The sequence below is a fragment of the Rhinolophus sinicus genome, chromosome 18 (genome assembly GCF_057876585.1).
Source record: "Rhinolophus sinicus isolate RSI-liver-muscle chromosome 18, RSI-T2T, whole genome shotgun sequence".
NCBI lineage: Eukaryota > Metazoa > Chordata > Mammalia > Chiroptera > Rhinolophidae > Rhinolophus > Rhinolophus sinicus.
This window is the reverse complement of record NC_142518.1, coordinates 42,173,289-42,190,299: the sequence shown is the minus strand read 5'-3', so window position 1 is coordinate 42,190,299 and position 17,011 is coordinate 42,173,289. Positions and strand designations below refer to the sequence as shown.

Genomic DNA, 17,011 nt, shown 5'->3' with positions numbered 1-17,011 from the left:
ATACACACCTTATAGAGAGTTTCATCCCAGATAGATGTTCGGAAACAAGAACATTCCAATGGGCGAGACAAACGCCTCAGATCTTCTTCTCGCTCTTTAAAAATCTGAATTAAAAAGTCCAACATACTGATCAGCATAAACAGCTCTCCTCTTTCTTTGCAAAATCTGAGATGTAATTATTTCAGCATATTTTAAAGAGGGGAATTTCCTCTTTCCTCAGAGGAATTTTTCAGTGTATACCTTACTTCAGAAACTAGGATGGCAGAAATAGTTTCAGGTCAGGTCTAAAAGTGCAATAGCTACTAGAATTCTTCAGGCCCATGCTGCTTCTGCTGTGTACTCACTGAGAGCACTATTTTGAGAAATAAAATTTACCATATATAGGAGTCTTAAGAAACATATCTAACATTCCAAATCACCCAATCTGGGCCTTTTAAGATAGCTATCCCATATAAATGATAAATGTCTAAGTTTTGCTTTGTCTTGTGCACCTGAAACTAATTAATAAAAAATAAATAAATAAATAAATAAATAAATAAATAAATAAATAAATAAATAAAAAAGATAGCTATCCCATATCAAAGTTTTGTAAATCAAAATACTTTATTTAACCTTTGTAGACATCTTTCTCTCAGGCATACATATATGCATACACTCATATATATTATTTCTGTATGGATTGTATTTATTTGGCTATATAACACCCCCTTCATAAATATCTGTTCATCTTGGATATGTATCTATCTGTAAGTTCCCACATACATATGGAAAAATATCTATCTATACAAATACAGAGAGAGAGAGAGAGAGAGAGAGAGAGAGAGAGAGAGAGAGAGAGAGAGAGAGAGAGAGAGAAAGAGAAAGAAAGAGAAAGAGAGAGAGAGATTTTCCATGACTGGGTGACTTTGTAGTAAGTGCATGTACACACTGTGATGGTTAATTTTATGTATCAACTTGGCTAGGCCATGGTACCCAGACATTTGGTCAAACACCAGTTTAGATGTTGCTGTGAAGGTAGTTTTTAGATGAGGTTAATATTTAAACCAGTAGACTTAAAGCAGATTCCCTTCCATAAGGAGTGGGCTTTCTGCAATCAGTTAAAGGCCTTAAGACGGAAAGACTGCCATCCACAGGAAGAGAGAATTCTGCCTCCAGAATGCCCTCCGACTCGAGCTGCAGCATCTATCTACTCTTTCCTGTATCTCCAGCCTCTAGGCCTGCCCTGATTTCAGACTTAACAGCCTTCACAATCGTGTGAGTCAATTCCTTAAAATCAATCAATCTCTCTCCCCCCCTCCTTGCCTGCCTTCCTTTATCTATCTATCTGTCTGTCTGTCTGTCTGTCTGTCTGTCTATCTATCTAATCTATCTACACACACACACACACACACACACACACACACACACACACACACACCTACCTTATTGGTTCTGTTTCTTTAAGGAACCCTGACTAATATATTGAAGGAAACATCTATCTTGCTTGAAACTGGTATTTAGGGAAGCACCCTAGCCATTTTTACTTCAAAACTTCTAAGTCTGAATCTTTAGTGAAACAGAGTATATTTTTTCTTAATTAAGCTTAGAATCCCACAAAGAACATCAGTGTATCTTTGGGGATATTTATATAAGCATTTAGAAAACAATAAGTTGATCACTAAAAACTAGAAGTAATTAAAAAATCCATAAGGAGCTCATTTGTTGGAATGCTCTAAGTTTTTCTATTACAAATTGGATTAGGGAATGAAGTGATTTTTAAAGGAAACAAAACAGAAAACAACAGCAAGAATAACAATGACAAAGCCCTCACAATCTCAAGACCCAACTACATACATGATTTTCTGCTGAACAAAAACAGAATTAATACTTAGTGAGAGAAGGAAAGGGAGAAGGAGATAAAAAGACTAGACACTCAAAGGAGTTTTCAGAATCAAAAATGAAACCCTGTCAAGTAGCTTTTGGAAGCATGTAAATTAACCTAGAAACACCAAAACATACCCAAACACTGGAACACTGGAGGCAATCCTATAACTAGTTATGGAATAACGTATTCCTGACAACTGCTATTACCCTCCCCCCAAAAAATCCTTTAGTTAAATAAAGGGTATCCTTAGGTTCCTACATTCCAACATAAAGCAGAACTATATTCTTCTACCTCATCAGCATATTTTAGAACTGCTTTTATCATCTTTACCTTTGGAAATAGAGGATCTTCTCTTTCAGTTTGGACTTTAAAACCCAATCTTCTTATTTTGTATTGAGCAAACTAAAGCTAGACTATATTTGTGACTTGCCAATTTTGGGGTCTTTAGCTAGCTAGGAGTTTGCCCTTTGTACTGCATCTTCTCTGGTTTAAATTTATGTATATAACAACTCCCATGCTAGAAAGAAGAGAAATATACCATATCAGTGCAATGATGAGGGATTTGCACTTGAATTGGTGCACACCAGTTTCCTAAGTCAACCTGTTAACAGCTGTGACCTTTTTTCTTTTCAACCCTGGTGGGTCTTTAGCCTTGACAGTAACTGCCTGCTCTGAAGGACAGTAAACCAGGGCAGCGAACATATATAAAGGCTGCTCAGTGATATCACACGATCAGGTTCCTTACATAAATATGAAAATTATTTCCTAAATGAATACTACATTTCCCTTACCATGGACAATTTATGAGTGTTTTAAAAAACAAATGACAGAACTTTATTTTTAAAGTTTATGTGGAGAATTTTTTTTTTTCCTGAAAAAAGAATGGCACAAATCTACCTATACCTCTACCAAAGAAGTTTACAAAACACATCTACCATTTGCAGCAGCACCCTTTCTGTTTCTTACCAGGTCCCGTTGATCCTCCTGTACCAGATCCATTTTGTGCACCAAGCAAAAAATTTTGGCATCTGGAGAGTTCTGCAGAATGGCCTCCAGGCATGATTGGTAATAGTGCATGTCCTTTTCCAGTTCGCGGCTCTCCACATCAAATACATAAATCAGAACCTCCACATTCCGGAAGATGTTGTCTCGTTGACTAGTGAAATAATTTTCCATAAAGGTGTCCTGTCTAGTACAAAAAAAAAAGATCTAGGTAGTAAGCAAGTCCTCCCTCAGTTAGTCACTCCTACTTATATTTTTGTTGGCTTAATAAATGTGAAAGATAATCTTAAGGCTTCATATTAAAGGGCAAATAATAGCAAATTGGTCTGGCCTCAACCTCTTACTTCTTGAATCACACCTTGTACCACCCTATGCCCCTCTCCTTGTGTTCCAAATACACTTTGACCTTTCTTCAGTTCTAGTGGCCCATGATCTATCCACCAAAAGTCTTTTACACATGCTGTTCACTCTGTTTCACATGCTATCCCCCTACCTCTACATCTAATTAACTCCTACTTGTCCCTTTAGATATCAGTTCAATCCGAACTTCCTCACAGAAACCATCCCTGACCTCCCTGATTGGGCAAATCCAGTCACCATAGGCCATATACCAACACACTGTTCTTCTTTTGAACATTTACCACAAGTGTGATATTACACATTTGTGTGAGTTTTTAATTAATGGCATTTACTTCCCTAGACAGCAAGTTCTATGAAGTCAAGGAACATGTTTGTTACTGTTCATCATTGTTTCCCAGCTTTTAACATAGAGCCTGCCATAGAATGAGTGCCTGATGAATATTTACTGAAGAGTCAAATACTATAAACTATATGAAAATGACTCCAAGATAACTTTTTAGCAGAATGTTGCTTTCTGCTACTTAGGCTGTATGCTGTTTCCCATGAAATTCTCAATTACCAGCTGCCTAGCAGAAAACAGGAGAGTTGTGGGGAAAAAAAATCTTGAGAATATCATCATGCTAAGAGAAATAAGTCAGACAGAAAAAGTCGAGAACCATATGACTTCATATGTGGGATATAAAACTGAAAGCAACAAAGGAACAAGACAAACAAAGAAACAAAAACTCATAGACACAGACAATAGTTTAGTGGTTACCAGAGGGTAAGGGGGAGAGGGTGGTAGAAGAGGTTAAAGGGGGTCAAATATATGGTGATGGAAGGAGAACTGACACTGGGTGGTGAACACACAACATATACATGATGTACCCCAGTCAGAATGGCTATCATCAACAAGACAAATAATAACAAGTGTTGGAGAGGCTGTGGAGAAAAAGGAACCCTCATACACTGTTGGTGGGAATGCAGACTGGTGCAGCCATTATGGAAGGTAGTGTGAAGGTTCCTCAAAAAATTACGAATAGAATCACCGTATGACCCAGCAATCCCTCTCCTGGGTATCTACCCAAAAAATCTGAAAACATTTATCTGTAAAGATGAGTGTGCTTCAGTGTTCACTGCAGCTTTATTTACAGTGGCCAAGACATGGAAACAACCAAAATGTCCTTCGATAGATGACTGGATAGAGAAGTTGTGGTATACATACACAATGGAATACTATTCGGCGGTAAGAAAAGATGATATAGGAACATTTATGACAACATGGATGGATCTTGAGAGTGTAATGCTGAGCGAAATAAGTCAGACAGAAAAAGCAGAGAACCATGTGATTTCACTGATATGTGGTATATAAACCAAAAACAACACAAGAACAAGACAAACAAATGAGAAACAGAAACTCATAGACACAGACAATAGTTTAGTGGTTACCAGAGGGTAAGGGGGGTGGGGGGTGGGAGATGAGGGTAAGGGGGATCAAATATATGGTGATGGAAGGAGAACTGACTCTGGGTGGTGAACACACAATGGGATTTATAGATGATGTAATACAGAATTGTACACCTGAAATCTATGTAATTTTACTAACAATTGTCACCCCAATAAATTTAAAAAAAAAAAATATATATATATATATATATATATATATATATATATATATATATGATGTATTACAGAACTGTACACTTGAAACCTATGTAATTTTATTAACCAATGTCACCCCAATAAACAAAATATAAAAAATATGAACCTTGCTTCTAGTCCTGCACTTTGCTATTAATTGGCTGTGTGACCTTGGGAGATACATAATCTCACTGGACCTCAGCTGCTTTATCTGTAAAAATAACATCTGATTGCATTAAAGCAAGGGAGTTCACCTAATCCCTTGACACAGATTACAGAATTGGAAGAAATGATAATGAGGAAGGATTTGTATGGAGAAAGTTGCTAGGGTGTTAACTGATCCATCTGCTAGGAATAATGGAGTCATTTTCTTATAGACTATTTGGCCATTTCATTATTCTTTCAACAAATACTCACTGAGCACCTATTCCATGGCTGGTTCTATGCTAGGAGCTGGGAAATACTGAGCTAACAATATCTACTTATTTTGTGAGGCTCTTTGCTATGCATTTTATATGTATTATCTTACTTAACCATCAAAACAACCCTATGAGTAAGCACCATCATTATCCTTAATGTTCGGATGAAGAAACTGACTCAAGAGAGTTTGAATCATCAACTCAATGTAACACAGCTAACAGAAATACAAACCCAAATGTAACTCCAGAGCCTAGGCTCCTAACCATTACACTACACGCTGCTGCTTCATCACGGAGATGCAAATGGCCATAGAGTAGGGAGTAATACCCACATATAAGCACAGTGAATGTGCATTTGTGTTGAGATATTCCAGTGCCTTGGCCATAAGATGAAAAACTGTCTCCTCCTCCTTCCACAGTGGGTAACTCAGCTGAAGGATATGTGCTCAAATCTCATCTACAGTGCTTAGACTGCCTGGAGATAATGATTGAAATAACAAAGAATGAGGTGATATGGTCTGATAGCTAAAAGCTCTGCACTGATGTTAGGCAGCCTGAGATAGAAACCTAATTTCTTCACCTGCAAAAGAGGGGGATAATCTATCCCATACTACAGATACCTAGATACAGCTTGTGTTACTGCTGCTTAAACATGTCACATACAGAAGGCATTTTCGCAATTATATAAAAGTCAGAGATCTTTATTGAATCAAGTGCCAATTCTGAAGTAATTTCTATCCAACGTATCTATTACAAATGATAGTCACTCTAGTGTATTCTCCATGCTGATTATACTAGATGCCATTGGCCTCACAAACAAGTAAGCAAATGGTACTTACCCACCGCAGTCCCACAGGTTCAACACTAGATTTCCCAGAAATCGAACATGAGAATGTTCTACATCAACTGGAAGACAAATATGACAAATATAGTAATTGTAGCATGTGAGGTGAAATTCAAACCAAGCAAAGCACTAACCCACGGAATTTAGAAGGACCAAAGTGGAGTGAAATGCTCAAAGCCACAAGAAGGTCAGCTTAGTAGCGCAGTTTAGTGGCAAGGTGGGCACCTAAACTACCCTGAGCTATAGACTGGCTCTCATGTAAGTCATTTTACTTTTTAGTAGTTTAGTGCTTAAAGCAGAAACAATCTCCAATTATAACACTAATGTTAAAATTTCAACATGTAAGACAGAAACATATACCATTTAATAGCTCTTCCTTGACCCACTTGCCCTGACCAATACCCTTAACAAATTTTTCATTTTAGAAAACAACAAAAAATACAAAACAAACATACAACATAACTATACTCACTCCCTCCATTGATTTCCTTATTTTGGTTACTAACCCTAGCAAGTTCCCTTTTTTTTTGGGGGGGGGGGATCATTTTGGACTCCTCTGTCCACATTCAATTCATTGCTATTCCTTTGTAATCTCTCTCAATGCCACTCCTTGTTTTACAACCTGACACTAACATTAAGGAAGGCCCTTATCTTCTCAAGCCTACACAACTACATACCATAGCTCCATAATTACCTTCCACCAGGAAGCCTTTCCACTTTATTTCATCCTACGGGCTACTGCCAGGTTCATCTTCTTAACACTACTTTGAACATGTCACTCCCCATTCAAAAAACTTTCAATGGCTCCTTCATGCCTATAGGGGGGCATTCAAGGTCCTTCAGAATTTAGCTTTCAATCTACCTTTATATTCCCCAATGAGTCACATTAATAATGCCTTTTGCTCCCATCCAATTTGGTTTATTCATAGTACTTCCAAACCCCACTACCTCCCCAACCCCCAACATACCTTATATCAGGGGTCGCAAACTTGCTAATAGGAGCCAGGCCAGTAAATGTACAAGAGCAAAGTTGATCATTTATGGAGAGTAAACACCCACCCAAGGGGATGATGGAGTGGGTGGCAGTTACTCAGCTCTAGCTCATTTGCCATGCAAGAACAGGGGTTCAGGATTACAAGATCTTTAAATTTTTCAATAGTAGTGTGGGAAATCCAAATTTTTATGGAAACTTTTACATGTTGATAACTAATTCCAATTTTTCTAAAACACCACACAGGCCAAACAAAACATATCTACAGGCCTTATCCAACATACAGGCTGCCTGTTTGCGACCTCTGCCTTACACTTCCCTTCCACCCTATACTTAGCCTATTCTGTCTATCTGCCTAGAAAATCCTTCCCACCTTTCTTTCAAAGTTAGACTCATCTTTTAAGACCCAACTTAAATCCCACCTACTCTAAAAGCCCTACCTGGCCACCCCCACTTACCGTCATCACTCCCTCTGAATTCATTCAAACATTTATTAAGCATCTACTCTCTGCCAGGCACTAAAACTCACAATGAGGAATAATAAAAATTCTTATGCTGGAAATTTCTCAAGGTCTAGCAATTATCATCTTTATAATTTATAGTCAATCAATCACACAATTGTGTTTCTTCTATGACTATCTCAAAGCTGTTGCTTAAACTGATTGCTTTTGTGTAATTTTATTTTCTCATAAACTAGATCATAAGCAGCAAAGCGTTTTTTTTTAATGGGCATTGGAGTCAAAAGTTCTTAGTTTGAATACCCGCTTTACCTCTCTGTGTGACCTTACGCAAGTCACTTAACCTCTAAGTATTAGTTTGCTTTTCTATTCAAAAAAGGTGGCAGACATAGTATTGACCTCACAGCATTACTATGAGGATTAAAAGAGTTGTATATAAAGTGCCTGGCACATAGTAGTTGCACAAACTACTTCCCTTCTCCCCTTTACTTCCCCCTCCTTGGAAAAGGAATCATATCTTACATGTCTTTGTATTTCCAACAGAGTCTACGAGAGAGTAGGTGCTCAAACTGCTATTAATTTGAAGACTATGTAAACGGTCTAGTACTAAAAAAAAATGGAAAGAAGTGCTACTGAGAAAGGCAAAGACAATAACAAAAGAAGTGACAGGATTCAGTGACTGTTTAGATATGGAGCACATGGGATAGAAATCTGGTTTCTACTCCCATATCATAGATAGTGTTCTCATTAAATGACCAATGGCTCCATTGCCAAAGTGGACTTTTTAGTCCTTGTCTTACTTTCTGCAGCATGACACTGTTGACTACTTTCTTCTCAAAAAATTCTCTTCTCTTGGCCTCTGATATCACACCTACAACCTCTCTGGCAGATCCTCCTTCACAGGCTCCTATTCTTCTTTCTGTCCCTTAAATGTTGGAGTTCTTCAGGATTCCATCTCTTTTCTTCCTACTCTTTTCTCTATGTATTCTTCTCCCAGGCAAGCTATTGTATTCACATTACTTTAGTTACCATTTGGATACTGGTAAATCATAAATATGTATCTCTAACACAGACTTCTCTCCTCCTTTTCTGAATCATACATTGGACATCTTCACTTGAAAAAAACCACAAGTATCCCAAACTCAATGTATCCAAATATAACTTATCATCTCCCCATTCTTCCCACAAAATCTATTCCTCTTTCAGTCTTCTCCATCTCAGTGAATATAACCAATTGCCTAAGCCAAAATCTTAGTTTCATCCTTGAGTCCACTCTTTTCCCCACCATTCCCCCCACAAACTATCAGCAAGTCCTACTGACTCTACCTCTTAAATATAGCCCAAGTCCATTTGCTTTTCATCGTATCTACGACAACCACCCTAACCCAAGTTAAGCCCCTCTCATCTCTTATCTGGCCTACTAAAATAGTTTCGTAACTTGTCAACCTGTCTCTACCCTTGCCTCCCTCTAATCTATCTTCCATATTACAGATATAATGATCTCTCTAAAATACAGATTTTTATTCTTCTTTAAAAATAAAAAATAAAACGTGTCTCTGTATATGTATGACTGTATACGCCCAGAAAAAAAAAAAAAAAAAAAAAAAGGCCAGACGGGTAACCTCAAACTACTAATGGTGGTGGTTGTCCCTAGGAAGTAGTCCTAAGAATAAGGGAAGGAGTAGACTTTCTACACTTCCATAGTGTTTGAATTTTTACAAGTATTACTCTTGTAATTAAAGTTGAAAATTAAAAATGGCAAAATCTGACTGTGTTACTTTTCTGTTTAAAACTCTGTAGGGGCTTCCCTCTATCTTCAGTTCAAACTACCTGACATGGCTTATAAGGCACTTTATGACCTAACTCCCCACTTTCTGTGTCCTTCTTTAGCCTCATGTCTCCTATGCAGCCCTCTGGCTCTCCTAGTCTTTCTATCCTGCTGTCCTAAGAGCAACTGAAAAGAACCAAGAACAGAGCTTTGGGAAATCACATACACTTATGGGGCAGAAAGAAGAAAATGTTCTTTAAAAAAAGGGGGGGGAGGTTAAAGATAAAGGAAGAAACCAGGGTAATAAAGCATTAAATAAAAGCCAAGAGAACAGAGAATTTTGAGAAGGTAGGAAATCTTGGAGCCGTCAACAGTGTTTTAGACTAAAATACTTCATAATCATATTTTTATTGACAAGTTTACTATTCCAACAAACACATTTTAACAGCCTCCTAATAAATTAATTATACCACCATTTTGTATCCTTACTTCAAATTTCAAAGCAAAGTAGAATCTAAGTTTAACAAAATAAAACTGGACTTTTTTCAGCAATGACAATCTAGAAAAACACTAAACATTAAAGGTGATGTAATATTTTCAAAGAAGTACTCTTTTACTACTTGTAAAGAAAATTAGCCACTGCATAAAAAGGAATAACAAGTAAAAAAATCAATGTACTGTAAGTACTTTTAATTAGTCTATAAGTTAAGTAGTAGAACCCAGATCTTTCTTCAGCAATAACAAACTAGCTAATGATACACTAAAACATTAAGGCCAACATACTATTTTAAAGTACATTTTTACTACCTTTATGGAAATATAGTAATTGCTAATAAAGTATTATCAATAAAGGTCCCATATTCTTAAGGGCAAGAGCCCTGTCCCATTCATAGTACCTGGCACACAGGAAGCTCCAGAAAACCATTTGTTGAAATAAATGGCCTGCTTTAATGTATAGGGATCATCTAATTTGCAACATTCTGTTTGTATTAGGTTGGTGCAAAAGTAATTGCGGTTTAAAAGGTTAAAAATTGCAAAAACCACAATTACTTTTGCACCAACCTAATACCTTTTTAATGATGCTGCTAGATTATTTCAAAACTACTTTAAGTAGCTTGGATAGTTCTGAAATTTGGGTTGCAAGACTATTCACCAGACTTAGGGCAGTACACCAACTCTACTGATTAGCTGAAAACAAGAATATTAATTGGACTAGAAAAAAGGTGCTTCAATAAAATGTGTGGAATTTAAAATATAGAAAGAAGTCTGCCAGGAATTGTGGCTGTAGCATACTGAATAGAACAGGAATATAGATTGACATTCCAGCTCTAACACTTACAAGTTGAGTGAGCTTGAGACTTCTAGATCATATTTTCTTCATCTTTTAAAATGAAGTTAATGTAAGGACTAAATAAAACAGCATACAATAAACATTAGCTTTCTCTAATTTTACTAAAGTGATATGATTATTAGGTTCAGATATTTAACTTGGAAGAATAGGAAAAAAATTACAATCTAGCAAATCAAGACAGGGAGAAGTTTGGACAGGTACTTTCTAGAAGGAAGTCTCTTGAGGCATGACAGGCCAAAGGACCCTGTCCTGACCAAAAATTTTGATGAACTACTTAGATGAAAACTAGATGAAATGTTTATGCAATGTACATACTACATGAAGCTAAGAAGAATAGGTAACATATCCGATGAGAGACTAAGTAGCTAAAATAAAAATAGGACCCAAAGTCTTCCCTACAGATAAGGAAAATGAGGCCCAGTGAGGCAGTGACTTGTCTTGGACTTCAAAGTTAATAAACACTGGGTACAGGAACATATCAAGGGCTAAAAACAAACAAAACTGAATAATTTAATACAGATAAGCATTTATTCTCAGATTCAAAATATTAACTGCAAAATAGACAGAATATGTGTTTTAATAACAATATATGTGAAAAGAAATTGGGTGCTTTTAGTATGACTCTGTATGATGAAGGTCACTTCACAAAAGGAGAGTAGGGGCTAGACTGTGCTAACAGCAGTGTGATGCCCAGAACAAAAGATATAATAGTCCTACTCTGCCCTGATCAGACCACATTGGCATTCAAGTCTCAGCACTTTAAGAAAAATGTAGACATATTCAAAGAAGTCCTTAAAAGTTCTTTAAAATGATCTCAAAGGAGGAACAGATAGAAGAACTTGAGATGTTTAACTTAAGCAACATAAGATTTGGGAGGGAAGAGACAGTTGGAAACATTGAGACATTAATCACACTCAAATATTTGTAGAGGCTTGAGAGGACAGAAAGGGGACCAGCTAAGATAAATAAAGGGAAACAGATTTGGGGCTGCACTAAGAAACAGCTTTCTAACCATTAGAGCGGCCCCAATTATGAGAGTCTATACTACACTCGCAGCACTTTAAGAACAGAAATGAGGTTTCCTTCTCCTTTGTATCCCAGAGTCTGGAAAATAAGGTTTGTTTTTCTTGAAAACAGTGAGATACCTTACGAAGTAGTGGGTGACTTGTCCCTAAAAGCATTCAAGATGCTAGAAACCCAGATCAGGAATGTTTAAAAGCCAGGTAGGGCAGTGGTTTCCTCACCTAGAGGCTAAGGACCAAGGCAGAATCCAGAAATGTTTGGATGCTGAAAAATGAAATGGCATTACAGAGCAGAGACAAAATGGGTCTCCCCGGAGTATAGATCCACTGGCCGTCCAGCTAGCCTAAACTAAGAAGCATGATTTAACATTCAAACCATAAAGGGTAATGAAACATTTCTCAAGTCAAAGCTGGAATTCCAATGAGAACATTGGTGTGTATGCAGGAAGAGCAGCAGCAGAGTACAGATCAGGTTAACCTCCCTCTCACAACCCCTTGCCCCTAGCAATTTACCTTTTAAAGAAGACTAGGACTAAGTATTGCTTTAAAAAAAATCTTAGGGCATTTTATCGTTATGATTGTTAATACCTATCAATTAATTTCCCTTTATATAGTAACAGTTAAAAACAACCCCCCCAAAAAAACCCGAATAAACAAAAGGGCCCCTATGCTTGTTCAAGAAAGAGCAGGATAAAAAAGAAGTTGGATGAGGGCATCCCACTTCGTAAGCAAAGGAAAGAACCTCCCCAAGAGAGTGAGCAACAGTTACCAGAATTAGGCCATACACTTCTGAGAAGAAATGAAAAAAGGGAAAACATGCTCCAAAACAAATCTTCCAACCTCTGCATCCCCAAGTTACTGCAACCAAGTGTGTTATGCAGATTATTAATAGTTAAGATCACCTGACTTTACAATAAGATAAAACATCTTACTTGTTGCACCAAGTCGACGTGTGTCTCTGGCAATATAATTTGCAAAGATAATAGACCTCATGCTGGTCTTACCAGACCCACTTTTACCCATCAACAGCACCTAAGGACAAAGTGGGGGAAAAAGAATGAAAAGAAGTTAGCAATATAGAGCAAATCAAGTCTAAAGGGATCTATTTCTCCCCTGTACTTGATGTTTTACTGAAGTGACAGTACCAACAACCTTGTGCAGATAGTGATAACTAGTTCCTAAACCAATGGTGAAGGCAGAGATACCTAGAATTCCAGGGGCCAGGCACTTACCTGTCATGAGTCACACATCCTCTTGGTGATAGAATCACAGTGAATTTATTATGCTATTAATATATGCTATCATATATTCAGTACTATGTTAGAGAAATACCAACTTGAGAGGAAATTGAACCCTGATCTCTCATAAACTAATGTTTTATGCACTGAACTACCTGGAAGGGGATTTCAGTATAACTGAAAGTTCTTCCTCCTGCTCAAGGTCAATTTTTCCACCTCTGCCCTTGACCTCATACCTTTTACTTACCTCCATAATTGTGTTCCATTAATTACTCTGTCTCTTTTTCTGTTCAAAAGTGTCCCATGGCCTATAGAATCAAGTCCTTAAACTATATACAACACTCTCCTTGACATGGCTGATCTTCTCCTCTGCCCTCATCTTCTGACCCTCCTGGCCTGGGACTTATAGAGTCTAGCCCTACTGAACTGAACAGCCTATAGTCCCTTTGATTGCTCCCTGATGTCCAGGGAGCCCTGCTCTAGGTCTCTGTTTCACATTATACTTTTTGCCAGTAACTTTCCATTCCTTTTACTTCCTTCAGCTAAGCTCCACTCATCCTTCAAAACTTGGTTCAGTAATCATCTCAAAAAGCTTCTCTGACCCCAAAGCCTTAGATTGGCTTAGGTGTGTCTCACCTCTGTCATCCCATGACACTCTTATAGTATTGCAAAGACCATAATGAACTGTAGTTATCCATTTTTTTGGTCTCTCACAAGACTCTGAGCTCCAGAATGGCAGAGAGAATCCCCTTTGTATCTCCAGTGTCTAACATACAACAGATGCACAAAATATGGTCAAGAGAATGAACAAGCTATCAAAACAAAGATATAAAACAAGCAAGTTTTTAATAATGAGAATCGCCCAATGGAAAGGGTGGCCTTATGAAGGTGAATAGCCTTGCTGTCAATATCAGCATTTAACAAAAACAGACAAACACCTGTCAAAGATGCTTTGGATTCTTGTACTAGGAGGAATTGGGTAAGGTGACTTTTAAGAGTCTTCAACTTGAAATGTATGAAATACAGTTCCAATTACCTTGCTTTTCAAATGAAAGGGGTACATATTCTATCTTCAATTCTAAGACATTTTATAAAAATTTCTAATTACAAATACAGGGAAATTAAATTACAGATGAAAATGTACTGCACTCAGGCTCAATTTAATCTAGCTATTTAGTTATGTAACTTTACCTCACTAAAGAAATGTTATTAAAGAGCCAGTCTAAAGTTGTTACAAAAAAGTTTTCTTTTTATTCTTAATCATGAAGAAAATCTAGGTATTTCATAGACATCCTTGTTGATAATAACTTTAGACAGGTTCATCAAGTATATCCCCTTGGCAAACTGAAGTTTTTTATATAACTGAGTTATTAGATGAAGTTAAGGCTAAATAGGTGCATTTCTTTTGTTTTTAATTTAAGAAATCTTACCTCAATTACTTATGAAAGACTTACCAAGGCTAACTGTGTTAGGTACTAATCTAAGTGCTCTACATATATTTGCTCATTTAAATTTCATAACAACCCTATGAGATAGGTACTCGTAAGCAAACATTACCACCATTTTACAAATGAAGAAACTGAAAGCCCAAAAGTTTCAGAAATTTGCTCCAGAGCTGTGCTCTTATCGATTCTGCTTAAACCCAAGTCGGGTACCATAAGAGCACAAGGGAAGGAGTGTTCAATTCTATCTGGAGAACTCATGTAAGACTTGAAAGTGGTTAAAATCTGAGTTGGGTTCAACATAAATGTGCGGGCAGAGGCCTGTTCAGAGTGTGTGTGTGTGTAGGATTGCATGCTAACTTGCAAATTAAAATGCAAATTAATTTGTAAATTTGGAGAGAAACAAATTCTGCATGGCTATGATAGGGTTCATAGCAATGGCAGATGATTTAGTCAGGAATAGATTTTTAAAGGGCAGTCTATGCTATAAAATCATTTGGATTTTATACTATGAGTTTTGGGAAGTTACAAAAAGTTAAGTATGTGAATGACCAAGTTAGATTTATATATTAGAAAAATTAAATCTAGTAGTAAAGAAGGGGACAAGAGTCAGGGAGAATACTTAGGAGGTTCCTGCAACAGTCCAGGAAAGATGGTATATAAACACCACAAATATATTTGCTGAATAGTAACTTCTTACCTTTACTTGCATGTTTTTGAGGTACCTAACACATCTTACCTTTTTCTTCATGGCTGTATTTGGTAGCACCCACCTGCAGATATAAACCAAGACAGAGTTTCCATGATCCATGTGCCTTAGAAATTTGAACTAAATAAAAATAAATGTGGAGCTGCAAAAGAGCATGTTTAGTACAACTGAGTAAAACTGTGTGGGGACCTCAGTTGAGTAGAGGCCCTCATTTCCCTTAATTATAAAACTGCATTTATGTTTCCTATCACTTAATTACATACTCAGGAGATAGCTCCTAGGAAGATTTATTTAGGAATATAATTGAGCCATTAAAATTCAAGATTCATTATCTTAAAAAATTATCAAAGCAACACAAAGAAGTGCTTTAATAAATAAAATAATATTGTCATATTTGAATATTCTCTATGTTTTTAAACCAGCCTATTTTTAAAATCTGGGAGTATCTTTAGTCCTTCAGTTGTCCTTCCAAGTCATATTAAATTAATTCATTAGAGGCACAAAGCATATAAAATACAACGTTCAATTTCAGGTACAAATTAGCACAGAAAGCAGCTCAAGCCACTGATCTCTGCCCAGGAAATGCCAACCCTCTTCCTCGCAGTCTGATCTTCAGCATGATGATGTCAAATCTCTTTTATTGATAATCAAAGCAACTCAGAACTGTCACCTCAATTAGAACACACCTCACCCGCACCACGAGTGGTATCAGGCCTGTCCGGTGTCGTCTGAAAGGGTTGTTTCAGCCCAGTTAGCAACCAGTCCTCTTTCCAGTTTATCCTGTCACCAAAAGCATGATACCAACCAACCTTACTGATAAATTGAATCAATTTATCGTGGGTGGCATGCTCTAATTCACAATATTCTCTTCAGTTAGAACAACCCCCACCCCCCCTTCCAGGTTTGGCATAATACCCTTCACCCACCCAAGCGATCCTTCAGGTTCCCCTATGGGAGGATCCATTCTCGGCCCCAGATTCTCTTTCTCCATCTTTTTCTCAGAGTCAGATTCTTCCATCGTGCAACAAGTCCTTTCCAGTCCCTTCTAAAGCCGCAAAACTCTTTCTTTTTTTTTCTCCCTTGTTCAACCCCTCAGCCGCCTATTCTCATGGCCTGTGGCCCTCACGGCCGCTCTATTCTTGCCTCCGCCTTTGTCCACTGGGGGGCTGCTTTCCCCACGGTTACCTTTACCGCCTCGAACTTGGCCTCAAGGCACGGCCTAGCCGGCCAACTCAAAAGCTAAGTGACACGGTGGTGCAAAGGAAGAGAGGTTAAGAGGTGTGGGGGTGGGGATTTTGTCTCGAGTTTGGGCCTCAGGACCCAAGGTCTTGAAACCCAAAGGTGACTTCACCCGCAAAGAGGTGGGGACAACGAAGGCGGAGGTGGCCGAAAGAGCAGACCCGTGCGTGCCGTAGGCACTAAGCGGTGAACGCCTCAGCTCGCTCGCTGTTCCCGAGCCTGCCCGCCGGGGAGAGTCCGTGGGTGGGGATGGTTACAACCTAACCACCCGCCCTTCAGGAACCCAGGTACCTCACCGCAGCCACCCAACTGCAGGCCAGGATCACGTGGACACCTGTCGTAAACCCGGAGCCCGTCACGTGACTGCCGCTACCCAAGGGGCGGGGCGCTGGGAAGAATACCATAGAGAGTGCGCGGAGAAAGGCAGAGTGCCGCCTGTAGCCGTCAAGTACCCTAGGCTCTTACTCAGCCTTGGCTTGGTGGGGCGTTGCCAGCCCGCCAGCACTTCCCTGGTGGGCACCCGCCAGCCATGGAGAATTAAAGGAGCCGGTTGCAATTTCAGTGCCCCAAAGCTAGGTTTGTCTGTTCGTTTGTTTGTTCGTTTGTTTGTTTGTTTTTACTGCTATTTCACCCTTAACGTTCTTGGTGGGGAAGGCCAAGTATTGTCTGTTTTTCAAGTGTCTG

At 38.2% G+C, this 17,011-nt stretch overlaps 1 protein-coding gene across 7 annotated transcripts in view; it reads right to left on the bottom strand.

Annotated features, from left to right (window-relative positions):
- Nucleotides 1-16,720, bottom strand: part of RRAGB (Ras related GTP binding B) — a 30,468-nt gene extending 13,748 nt beyond the window's left edge. The window contains exons 1-8 of one of the 7 annotated variants that reach the window (XM_019719551.2): nt 16,619-16,635; nt 15,775-15,868; nt 15,119-15,152; nt 12,632-12,731; nt 8,081-8,164; nt 6,105-6,171; nt 2,831-3,053; nt 9-104 (exon numbers count right to left, since the gene is read on the bottom strand). In XM_019719551.2, coding sequence (XP_019575110.1) covers nt 9-104; nt 2,831-3,053; nt 6,105-6,171; nt 8,081-8,164; nt 12,632-12,731; nt 15,119-15,130 — 582 coding nt within the window. In that variant the 5' untranslated portion in view covers nt 15,131-15,152; nt 15,775-15,868; nt 16,619-16,635. Of the gene's footprint in view, nt 1-8; nt 105-2,830; nt 3,054-6,104; nt 6,172-8,080; nt 8,165-12,631; nt 12,732-15,118; nt 15,153-15,774; nt 15,869-16,014 lie in introns of all 7 variants that reach the window. The other 6 variants (XM_019719549.3, XM_088795311.1, XM_074323426.2 and 3 more) reach the window with 6 other exon arrangements.
- Between the last annotated feature and the right edge of the window lie 291 nt (nt 16,721-17,011).